Source organism: Cherax quadricarinatus, chromosome 51 (assembly GCF_038502225.1).
Source record: "Cherax quadricarinatus isolate ZL_2023a chromosome 51, ASM3850222v1, whole genome shotgun sequence".
Lineage (NCBI taxonomy): Eukaryota > Metazoa > Arthropoda > Malacostraca > Decapoda > Parastacidae > Cherax > Cherax quadricarinatus.
Window position 1 is genome coordinate 11,788,180 of NC_091342.1, and position 12,906 is coordinate 11,801,085.

Sequence of the window (12,906 nt, forward strand, 5' to 3'; positions counted from 1 at the left end):
CATTTTCCTCAATAGTCTCGGATGTGGGACCCTGTCAAAAGCCTTACTGAAGTCCATATACACAATATATTCATTACCATGATCTACCTCCTCAAATACCTTAGTGAAAAAAGTTAATAAATTCGTAAGGCAGGAACGCCCCTTTGTAAAACCATGCTGAGATTCGTTGATTAATTTATGCTTTTCAAGGTGGCTACGAACTGCCTCAGCAATTATTGATTCCATAAATTTTCCCACTATGGAGGTTAGGCTTATTGGTCTATAGTTCGAAGCTAAGGACCTGTCACCTGCTTTGAAAATAGGTATCACATTTGCCATTTTCGAGAGCTTTAGCCACCAGGCCTTCCTATTTCGTGTGCTTCTACTTTCTTCAACAATTTCCTGTTTGGAAATCTATCAAATGCCTTACTGTAGTTCATATACATATACTGTATATGCCTCCCAGCATACATAAAGGGGATTACCAATAGACCTTTAGCTGTCTTGAAGAGGAAGCTGGATAGGTACCTAAAGTCAGTACCTGAGTAATATGACCAGCCGGGCTGTGGCTTATACGTTGGTTTGCATGTGGCCAGCAGTAATAGCCTGGTTGATCAGGCCCTAATCCCCCGCGAGGCCTGGTCGTGGAACAAGCCGTGGGAGCATTGGCCCCCGGAACACCCTCTAGGTTTATCACCTCAAATACTTTAGTGAAAAAAACAAGTAACTTCGCAAGGCAAGAACGCCCCTTGTAAAACTGTGCTGAGATTCACTGATCAAATTATATCTATCAAGGTGGCTTCGAACAGCTTCAGCGATTACTTGTACTGATTCCATCAATTTTCCCACAGTGGAGGTTATCCTGGGTCATTTGCACTCAAGTGTCATCCTGGGTCATCCTTGATTATTACCCTAGTTTTCTTGGGTAGTTAACCCTTAAGATAAGATTTGTTCAGATATTCAACCGGAGGGTTAGCCCCCAGGATAACCCTGTCTTATTTCAGTTTTCATCCTTCAAGCTTGTCCCCCAGGATGCGACCTACACTGGTCAACTAACACCCTGGTATACCTACTTACTGCTGGGTGAACAGGGACAGGTGTAAGGAAACATGCCCATGTTTCCACCCATGCTGGGGATTGAGCCATGGCCACTGTGAGGTGAGGTGAGTGCTCTGCCAACCAAGCCATAATATACTATCTTTATTTACTACAAGTACATGAACATGGTATACAGGCCTAGCTGACTTCAGTGACATACTTCTGTGTAGAAAGCTGCTTGTTATGCTGAGCATTTTGGGCAAATTAGGTCAATTTTGTCCCAGGATGGGACCCACTCCAGTCAACTAACACCCAGATACCCATTTTAATTAAACTGATGGGTGAACAGGGACAGGGACAGCAGGTTTCTTATGGAAACACGTCCCTAATGTTTTCTAGCCGTACCGGAGGAGATTCAAACCCCGGACCTCAGTGTGTGAGCTGAGTGCGCCAGCAATCAAGCTGAGACACTGGGTTTATAACCCTTCAATGTTATACTGGGAAATTTTTCCTCCAGTATTATCCAAAATTAACCTGGTTAGTAACCTGGGAATACCCTAGGTTATTAACCCAATTTTATCTTAGTTTATTATCTTTCAGGGGGTTATCCTCAATAAGTAACCCTCTAGGGTTATCACAGATTAATAACCCTCTAGGGATTGATCATCATAAATTATACACTCTCTAGCTTATTCTGGGTTAACTCCCCATTTTTGTTTTTGGTTATTAACCTTACAATGTTATCCTGAGTTTTTAACCCTCCGATATTTTCCTTAGACATTAAGGCATTAAGGTTATACAGTAATGGGTTATTAACCCTCTGGTGTTATCCTGGGCTAACCCTAAGTTATCATCCGTCTTCAAGGTAGGAAAAAAATTATAGAACTAGAAATGTTCTGAGAACCTTCACTACTCATATAAATTTTGTCAAGAATATGAACTGCTGGGAACCGCTTGAAGTCCCTTGAACTGTATTCCTTGGAATGTAGGTGAAAAAGGAGCAACACAGTGTACACCTGGACAATCTGGGAGGATTAGTCTCAATCCTGTAGGCACTGTACTTCCCAACTTCCAAGACTTAAATCTGGCTAACCAGTTTCCCTGAGCCCCTTCATAAGTGTTACCATGCTTGCTCACACTCGAATAGCACCTTTATTAAAAACCACTTGTCTCCATTCAGTCTTAGCACTCACCACCTCTTACCTTCCACTACAGATATATACACCCCTCTGTCATCCTATTCCTCTATGTCCTCTCTACTTTCCCAAACCACCTCAACAACCACTCAGCCCTTGAAGTGACCCAATATCCTTTTACTTTCCCCATCCCAAATTCTCTAAATTATATTCCAACCACACATTGGCCTCAAACATATCTTCATTACCTGTAGACTCTTTCTTGCTGCAGCATTCAAAACCCATGCCTCACCCTTTTTTTTTCACTTCTATAGATAACCATTTCACCGATGCCTGAACACACTCACCTTTCTCCCCTAAATCAACTGAATATAAATACCCTTTACACATTCTACTGTTTACTCTACATCTTAATGTTGACCTAGACAAAAGATTTCATTACAAGCTGTGATGAAACTGGGCCTAACACTAAAAATAAATACCCTTCAATTAATTAATTTTCATTTGAATATCTATAGAGCCCACATTCAAAGAAACGATTTGGAATAGTTTACTAAAGGAGAAAAGGTTGTACAGTACATTATTAAATGAATTCCAAACAGAATTAAGAAAATAATCTGTGCTCAGTTTAAGTACACTTTTTTTTTAAGCATTGTATCAGAATAAACACTGAAATACTGGTATGCAGCTTCCTTACTAACTAATAAGATTATTTTATTTTGTTACTATATGTATACACTTTACATTCTTGTTTTTGTTGCAAATTTGGCACTCTAAATTTAACATTATAAAACAATTATACTGAATCTTGAATTATCACATATTAGAATTTTCTAGGTAGTAAGTTGGTAGACAGCAACCGCCCAAGGAGGTACTACTGTCCTGGGTTTTCTTCCATTTTCTTTCTAGTTCTTATTCTTGTTTATTTCCTCTTATCTCCATGGGAAAGTGGAACAGAATTCTTCCTCCGCAAGCCATGCGTGTTGTAAGAGGCGACTAAAATGCCGGGAGCAAGGGGCTAGTAACCCCTTCTTCTGTATAGATGGCTAAAAGAGATCAATATATCTGAAATGCGTAGGGAGACACTGGTCAGAGAAATAGCAAGCATCGAACTTAAGCTAAAGGAATCTTATAGGAGTCAGGTATCGCAGGAAGAACTAAAAGCCATAAATGAAATCGAAAGAAACCCAAAGTATTTCTTCTCCTATGCCAAATCAAAGTCGAGAACAACGTCCAGTATTGGGCCCCTACTTAAACAAGATGGGTCCTACACAGATGACAGCAAGGAAATGAGTGAGCTACTCAAGTCCCAATATGACTCAGTTTTTAGGAAGCCGCTAACCAGACTGAGAGTCGAAGATCAAAATGAATTTTTTATGAGAGAGCCACAAAATTTGATTAACACAAGCCTATCCGATGTTATCCTGACGCCAAATGACTTCGAACAGGCGATAAATGACATGCCCATGCACTCTGCCCCAGGGCCAGACTCATGGAACTCCGTGTTCATCAAGAACTGCAAGAAGCCCCTATCACGAGCCTTTTCCATCCTATGGAGAGGGAGCATGGACACGGGGGTCGTCCCACAGTTACTAAAAACAACAGACATAGCCCCACTCCACAAAGGGGGCAGTAAAGCAACAGCAAAGAACTACAGACCAATAGCACTAACATCCCATATCATAAAAATCTTTGAAAGGGTCCTAAGAAGCAAGATCACCACTCATCTAGAAGCCCACCAGTTACACAACCCAGGGCAACATGGGTTTAGAACAGGTCGCTCCTGTCTGTCTCAACTATTGGATCACTACGACAAGGTCCTAAATGCACTAGAAGACAAAAAGAATGCAGATGTAATATATACAGACTTTGCAAAAGCCTTTGACAAGTGTGACCATGGCGTAATAGCGCACAAAATGCGTGCTAAAGGAATAACAGGAAAAGTCGGTCGATGGATCTATAATTTCCTCACTAACAGAACACAGAGAGTAGTCGTCAACAGAGTAAAGTCCGAGGCAGCTACGGTGAAAAGCTCTGTTCCACAAGGCACAGTACTCGCTCCCATCTTGTTCCTCATCCTCATATCCGACATAGACAAGGATGTCAGCCACAGCACCGTGTCTTCCTTTGCAGATGACACCCGAATCTGCATGACAGTGTCTTCCATTGCAGACACTGCAAGGCTCCAGGCGGACATCAACCAAATCTTTCAGTGGGCTGCAGAAAACAATATGAAGTTCAACGTTGAGAAATTTCAATTACTCAGATATGGTAAACACGAGGAAATTAAATCTGCATCAGAGTACAAAACAAATTCTGGCCACAAAATAGAGCGAAACACCAATGTCAAAGACCTGGGAGTGATCATGTCGGAGGATCTCACCTTCAAGGACCATAACATTGTATCAATCGCATCTGCTAGAAAAATGACAGGATGGATAATGAGAACCTTCAAAACTAGGGAGGCCAAGCCCATGATGACACTCTTCAGGTCACTTGTTCTATCTAGGTTGGAATATTGCTGCACACTAACAGCACCTTTCAAGGCAGGTGAAATTGCTGACCTAGAAAATGTACAGAGAACCTTCACGGCGCGCATAACGGAGATAAAACACCTCAATTACTGGGAGCGCTTGAGGTTCCTAAACCTGTATTCCCTGGAACGCAGGCGGGAGAGATACATGATTATATACACCTGGAAAATCCTAGAGGGACTAGTACCGAACTTGCACACGAAAATCACTCACTATGAAAGCAAAAGACTTGACAGACGATGCAACATCCCCCCAATGAAAAGCAGGGGTGTCACTAGCACGTTAAGAGACCACACAATAAGTGTCAGGGGCCCGAGACTGTTCAACTGCCTCCCAGCATACATAAGGGGGATTACCAACAGACCCCTGGGAGTCTTCAAGCTGGCACTGGACAAGCACCTAAAGCCGGTTCCTGACCAGCCGGGCTGTGGCTCGTACGTTGGTTTGCGTGCAGCCAGCAGCAACAGCCTGGTTGATCAGGCTCTGATCCACCAGGAGGCCTGGTCACAGACCGGGCCGCGGGGGCATTGACCCCCGGAACTCTCTCCAGGTAAACTAAATTTAAAAAGAGAAACTTTTGTTTTTCTTTTTAGGCCACCCTGCCTCAATGGAATACGGCCAATTAGTTGAAAAAAAAATAGAATTTTATTTATTTTCTGCCCACTAGTGCCTCTACCTATGTAAGCAACTGATAAATCATTTTTATTCTTCTATCAGAAGTATTTTTCTTCCTTTTAGTTCTGCTTCAACTGACAAATGTTCAAATATATAATTACTGACAATGTAGAATAGCTATACACTACATATTTACAGAACAGAAGTCAATTAACAGAATAGTAGAAAGTAAGTTGTTGAGGATGTTGAGGAGTTTGTGATAAGAAAAAACATTTGTCAAAGATTGAAAAAATTAATATATCAGTTTACAGTACTGCAGCAAAGAGAATGGAGGTAGTGGCAATGTCTGTTCTATTGTCAATAAGGATGTGAATATCATGTAAAAAAATAGAAAGTGAAAAAATTAGAAGACTCCATCAGTATAAATAATAGTCATATTGAATTCAGATTTTTATTGAAAATGTAGAAAGTCAGAACTCTAACACTTTTACACTGGAAATAAAGGCATCATAAATACATGATCCCACTAAAATAGGCAAGATTTTTATATACATATACTGTGAGTGTTTTTTCTTTAAACATTATTCATAGGCTAACTGTACTAAGCCTGAATGTCATGTTGGTTATGTAATAAAATATCCTCGTATAAATAAGTTATCAATAATATCCTCAGGAAAATAAACATTTCCAGAAAATAAAATTTTTATGAGCTAAAGTGTCAACATTTAAAGAAATATTACACTATGATATGCCATGTAACAAAAATCCATTATTGCACAAAAAGTACCACTAATAAATGTGTATTATTATTCTCTAGAAACATTTTGATGAGTCATCTTCATATTACAAAATTGTATAAGGCAGTTAACATGTGTATAAGATAGTCAATATTATAAAAACAAGACAACTAAAGAGTGTTATAAGGCAGCACAAATGAATCTCAGATGTTCAGAAATTAGATGTATGTACAATATTTAGTTATATATTACCTAGTACATGTATTTTCTATGCATAAAATTAAACTGGTATATACTCTCCTGAAAAATATAAGGTGATAAAAGAAAGAGAAAAATGCTTTCATGATACAGTAGCATTTCAATTACATTGCCTTTACAAACTATTACCCCACCTCTTCACTCATCTCTATTTGCATTTTCTCTACAACCTATACCCTTACCTCATGATTTACTATCTTACTGTAAAGACTAACTGTAAGTGGAACATAAGCTCCATCACTTTGGTCCATGAAGTATAGCCGGCCACTGACAATACTGGGATTATAGCCTTCTTCTTGAAGAGTGTATTTCTCTATCTTGAAGGTATCTGAAAAAAAGAAAAGAAGGTATGGGAGTAATGAGTGAGGTGATATGGCCAATTAGCCACCTTTATTAAAAAATTAGGTGCTGTTATTTCCCTTGTGGTAACTTGGGAATGGATTCAAACTCTCAACATTGGTGTATCTTACCTAACAGATACTTAAACTAATTCAGTCAAAAAGCAACTAAATACAAGTTTCGAACAGCTCCCAACTCGAACAAGTATTTTTTTTTTTAACAAGTCGGCCGTCTCCCACCGAGGCAGGGTGACCCAAAGAAAAAGAAAATCCCCAATCGAACAATTAAATTAAATTGAACAATTAGTTAGTTTAATATGTTTATTATGCACCCCATACCCATCCTGTGGGTGGTAGTCAAAAGATTACAGAGGTACATAATTGGTCCAGGGACTGGACTCCAAAGTTTTGATAGCTGAGCAAGTTACAGAGGTAATGAACTCACAATTTACAAAGGTAATGAACTCACAAGTTACGAAGGTAATGAATCCTGTAAGAATGGTTACTTACGTTTATACATGGCTACAATCATGAACAAATTATAGAGTAATGAGCAATTCACACTTCCACACCTGGTCACAACTGTAATGAGTTATTGGTGCAAATATTGATTGTTGAGTCACACACACACACTCACAATACACACACACACACACACAGTTAGTTTTAGTTAGTTTAATATCTTTATTATGCACCCCATACCCATCCTGTGGGTGGTAGTCAAAAGATTACAGGATGGGTATGGGGTGCATAATAAAGATATTAAACTAACTGTGTGTGTGTGTGTGTGTATTATGTAAGTGTATATTTGTAAGTGCTTTTGTAGGTGTATTTTTGGGGGTCTGAAACGGACTAATCTAATTTACATTATTCCTTATGGGAACAAATTTGTTCGGCATCGGCACTCGAACAGCCTTCTGGAACGAATTAAGTTTGTAACTCAAGGTACCACTGTACATCATGCATACCTGCAGCCAACAAAGGTACTGTACTAACCAGTCTTCTTCAAATGCTTAACCACCCTGATAAACAGAGGGCGGGCATAGACTGGAAGTGACATTTGAAGTGCAGCATATAAGTCTACCAGATCAAGTGATTTTTCTTGATCCAAGATGGCTGCCATGCCACAACGACCCTCATATCCAGGAATCTGAAAAACGATCATTGGCAACTTCACTCTTGGCTGATAAGTAGGATAATTTTCCCTGCATGTCTATATGTAATGTAAGTAAAAATACCATTCATTGTTTTCTAATGTATTTTAGTGCAGGGCAGGTTCAATTTCTTTGCCTTCATTCATCTGCTGTTACAGCATGATCTACTCCTCCCCTCTTAGGTGAACTTAATTAGGTTAGGTTAATATAACTTAACCACAAATACTGCAAACAGATGCATAAAAAGGAATAAAGTGAGAGGATATTCTCACAGAAATGTAGACCTAGAAAACATACAACACACTAGAATTTGTAAATGACTGGGGAAAAAAATCCAGTATAAGGTCAAGCAATATATTTCTGCTTCCACATGATCCCACAAACTTAGTGTCCCCCACTCTTTCCTCCATCTTTTTCAATGGTCACACCACCCAGTCAGCCTTGTTTGCCAGTTCCTACACCCCCTCCTCTGCCTTCATCATCAATGAAGAAAATGAGGATTTTTGACCATGTGCATCAAACTGATGAACACAAACTAAGCAACTTTTTACCATGTTCAAATACTTCGACAGCAATGCAAAAAATTTCATACCAGGTGCAAAGAAAGAATTTTACACAATTTTAGAGTGCATGAAACAGAATTTCCACTGTTTGCTTAGAATTTGCAGTATTCACGTACACAAAGTGACATAATAGTAACACAGTATGCACCATCCCAAACTCACCTGAACTCCATATACTGCAACATCATTATGGCCAGTAACTGTGTAGATAATATCTTCCACTTCCATAGTTGAAACATTTTCACCCTTCCATCGAAAAGTGTCTCCTGTTCTGTCTACAAAGTAAACGTACCCTCTTTTGTCCATCACTAGAATATCACCTAGAAGAAACATTTTTGGAAAGTGAATAAGCATGTAAGAGATCATTCATAGAAACATTACCATGAGAGAAGCAATGTAGATCCTACTTCAGTTTTTTAACACACTGGCTGTCTCCCAATGAGGTAGGATGACCCGAAAAGAAAAACTTTCATCTTCATTTACACTGTCACTGTACTGCCAGAGGTGTGCAGATATGACAATTTAGATGTCCCTCTAAACAGCAAATATCCCAAACCACTCCTTTAGAGTGCAGGCACCGTACTTCCCACCTCCAGGACTCGAGTCCAGGTAATCAGTTTCCCTAAATCCCTTCACAAAATATTACCCTGCTCACATTCCTACAGCTCATTAAGTCCCAAAAACCATTTGTCTCTAAACACTCCTAACATGCCTGCTGTATGTCCAAGCCCCTTGAACACAAAACCTCCTTTATACCCCCTCCCTCCATCCTTTCCCAGGATAACCTCTATCCTGCCTTCCCTCTACTATAGATTGATACATTCTACTTTGCCCCATCCTCTCTAAATGACCAAACTGATTTAAAAGTCTTATTATAAAATACCTCCTAAACCTCTTGTGATTTGCTCTGAATGATGATAAATGATTAATTCCTCTATTACGTATTTTAACCCAATGTTACCTATTGCAACAAACATCCATGCTCATGTGTTATTCTCACCACCTTTCAATTTTTCCCAAAACTGACTGCCAGTTTTGTCTATCTCTACATACACTGATGTAATAATATTAAATTTCTGGCAAGGAAACCCTTACCTATGTCTGGTTTCTTCTCTCCTTCCTTAATTCTAGATTCTGCTGATAAATCAAAGTTGTAGCATGCCCAAAATACACTGTATAATTAGTGGCTTTAAAAATAGCAATTATTTTAGTAATTTTTGTAAGCTCTATTTGGAGTTAAAATTAATTTCCATTTTCAAGAACAAAAGAGGGGTTGATGGGATGTTATGGACATGGTGAAAAATGGAGTGAGATAAATTAAGAGGATGTATAATCTTTGGGTGGACGAAAGGAAGTACAGAAGATACACATGAAGGGGATTTTAAGAGGTAGGGGCTTGTGCCCTAGCAGGCATATGTGAACATGTTAAACAGAAGTGGAGACAGTGGCATTTAGGATGTGACATGCTGTTAGAGCATGAACATAGTCACATCTGTATGAATTCTGGGGTATCAGCCAGACTCAAAATTCTTTAAGATGAGAAAGTATCCCACAGTGTCTGCACTGTAAAGGACAGGTTGGGATGATTTCAGTTTGATGGAACATTACATGGTTCCAACTGTTTAGGTACGAAAAGAATGAAGAACTCGAAAGGACTACTATGTATATACAAAACTCAAGAGGGTCACGAAACAATGTAAAGAACACATAAAAAACCTGGGAATAATTATGTCACCTGATCTTTCTTTTCAAGACCATAACAAGACAAAGATCACAACAGCCAGGAAGATGACAGGGTGGGTATTGATTAGAGATTAAACTTTGCCACCGAAGTGGCTAGTTTATTGTGCACCCCATATCCATCCTGTGGACAGTAGTGCGAGAGCATATGGATACACAAAAGGCCTAGGAACTAGGCCCCAAAGGGTAAACAGGAATACATATGGATTTATATCTACATAGTTTTTATTGCATTTATGGATTTAGAAAAGGCATATGATAGAGTGGATAGAGGAGCAATGTGGCAGATGTTGCAAGTATATGGAATAGGTGGTAAGTTATTAAATGCTGTAAAGAGTTTTTATGAGGATAGTGAGGCTCAGGTTAGGGTGTGTGGAAGAGAGGGAGACTACTTACTGGTAAAAGTAGGTCTTAGACAGGGATGTGTAATGTCACCATGGTTGTTTAATATATTTATAGATTGGGTTGTAAAGGAAGTAAATGCTAGGGTGTTCGGGAGAGGGGTGGGATTAAATTTTGGGGAATCAAATTCAAAATGGGAACTGACACAGTTACTTTTTGCTGATGATACTGTGCTTATGGGAGATTCTAAAGAAAAATTGCAAAGGTTAGTGGATGAGTTTGAGAATGTGTGTAAAGGTAGAAAGTTGAAAGTGAACATAGAAAAGAGTAAGGTGATGAGGGTGTCAAATGATTTAGATAAAGAAAAATTGGATATCAAATTGGGGAGGAGGAGTATGGAAGAAGTGAATGTTTTCAGATTCTTGGGAGTTGAAGTGTCGGCGGATGGATTTATGAAGGATGAGGTTAATCATAGAATTGATGAGGGAAAAAAGGTGAGTGGTGCGTTGAGGTATATGTGGAGTCAAAAAACGTTATCTATGGAGGCAAAGAAGGGAATGTATGAAAGTATAGTAGTACCAACACTCTTATATGGGTGTGAAGCTTGGGTGGTAAATGCAGCAGCGAGGAGACGGTTGGAGGCAGTGGAGATGTCCTGTTTAAGGGCAATGTGTGATGTAAATATTATGCAGAAAATTCGGAGTGTGGAAATTAGGAAAAGGTGTGGAGTTAATAAAAGTATTAGTCAAATTCAAATTCAAACTTTATTCTCTATAAGTATTACAATGCTGAGTTTACAGAATTTGGTTATTGTGTGGTTTACATGTAGTAAAATAATAATTACATAGTGTACCACTAGAACGCCTAGCATGGCTAGGCATTTCGGGCAGACTTACATTAAATCTTAGGTTTAAAATGTTACAAAATTGAGATAAGTTGGTATTACGGCTAAGTGACTAAATACTAGTTGTGAGTTTAGCAATGTGAATGCTTTTGTTTTGGCACTATACATAGTTTCAGTATTGGAGTATCACAGGCCAACTTTTGACTAGTTAAGATTCATTATTTTGAGATTGAGATTGATATTTCTGTTTATGGTCAAATGGGTGAGTGAGTGTAAGTGTGAACCACCAGGTGGTATTCGTATTATTATTTGACAGGGTGTATCAGGGAGATAAGATGTTTTCTGATGGTAGTTTTGAAGGTGATGAATGTGTCTGCAGTTTTGGAATTTTCAGGTAGGGTGTTCCAGATTTTAGGGCCTTTGACATACATTGAATTTTTGTAAAGGTTTAGTCGGACACGGGGAATGTCATAGAGATGTTTGTGTCTGGTGTTGTGCCTGTGGGTTCTGTCACAACTATCAAGAAAGCGTTTTAGGTCAAGGTTAATATTGGAATTTAAGGTCCTGTAGATGTAGATTGCACAGTAGTAAGTGTGGATGTACTGAACAGGGAGTAAGTTTAGATCTATGAAGAGTGGGGGGGTGTGTTGCCAGGGATGGGATTTAGTGATTATTCTTACTGCGGCTTTTTGTTGGGTTATTATTGGCATTAGGTGTGTTGCTGCAGTTGAACCCCAAGCACAGATAGCATAGGTGAGGTATGGATATATAAGTGAATGGTATAGTGTGAGAAGGGCATTTTGCGGCACGTAGTATCGTATCTTGGAGAGGATCCCAACCGTTTTGGATACTTTTTTGGCTATATGCTGGATATGGGTGCTGAAATTCAGGTTGTTGTCAAGGTATAAGCCTAGGAATTTTCCCCCATTATTTCTGGTAATTAGAGTGTTGTCAATCTTAATGTTAATTTGTGCATCTCCTGCTCTGCTACCAAACATAATATAGTAAGTTTTGTCAGTGTTAAGCGTAAGTTTATTGGCTGTCATCCAAGTCGATATTTTAATCAGCTCCTCATTCACAATGGTGTTGAGGGTGGCAAGATTAGGGTGAGAGATGACCCTAATGTATATGAGGAAGAGCAGGGGACCAAGGACACTTCCCTGCGGAACTCCAGTATCAAGTGGCCGTGTTGCTGATGCTGTGTCTTTAATGGTGACGTACTGATACCTATTAGTAATGTAAGATTTGAAATAAGCAAGCGCATGGCCTCTTATACCGTAGTGGTCAAGTTTGTGGAGTAGGATTTCGTGGTTTACTGTGTCAAAAGCTTTTCTTAGGTCAATAAAAATTCCTAGTGGATATTCCTTATTTTCCAATGCTGTGTAAAGCAGATCTAGCATTTTTATGATTGCATCATTAGTGCTTTTATTTTTCCTGAATCCAAACTGGCAGGGGTTGAGTATGTTTTGAGCCGTTATAAATGAATACAGTCTCCTGTGCACGAGTTTCTCAAAGATTTTGGATAGCAATGGTAAGTTAGATATTGGCCTATAGTTGTTTAAGTCTGTAGGGTCACCACCTTTATGTATTGGTGTAACCCTATATAAATCTCCTGCAAGACCAGGACC

The 12,906-nt window shown here is 39.1% G+C and overlaps 1 protein-coding gene across 5 annotated transcripts in view; it reads right to left on the reverse strand.

The window, feature by feature from the left end:
• Window positions 1–5,739: 5,739 nt before the first annotated feature.
• Window positions 5,740–12,906, reverse strand: part of LOC128694663 (long-chain fatty acid transport protein 4) — a 64,923-nt gene continuing 57,756 nt past the window's right edge. For 4 of the 5 annotated variants that reach the window (XM_053784865.2, XM_053784862.2, XM_053784863.2 and 1 more), the window contains 3 exons: window positions 8,515–8,672; window positions 7,632–7,785; window positions 5,740–6,625 (listed from right to left, as the gene is read on the reverse strand). In XM_053784865.2, coding sequence (XP_053640840.2) covers window positions 6,468–6,625; window positions 7,632–7,785; window positions 8,515–8,672 — 470 coding nt within the window. In that variant the 3' untranslated portion in view covers window positions 5,740–6,467. Of the gene's footprint in view, window positions 6,626–7,603; window positions 7,786–8,514; window positions 8,673–12,906 lie in introns of all 5 variants that reach the window. The other variant, XM_053784866.2, reaches the window with a different exon arrangement.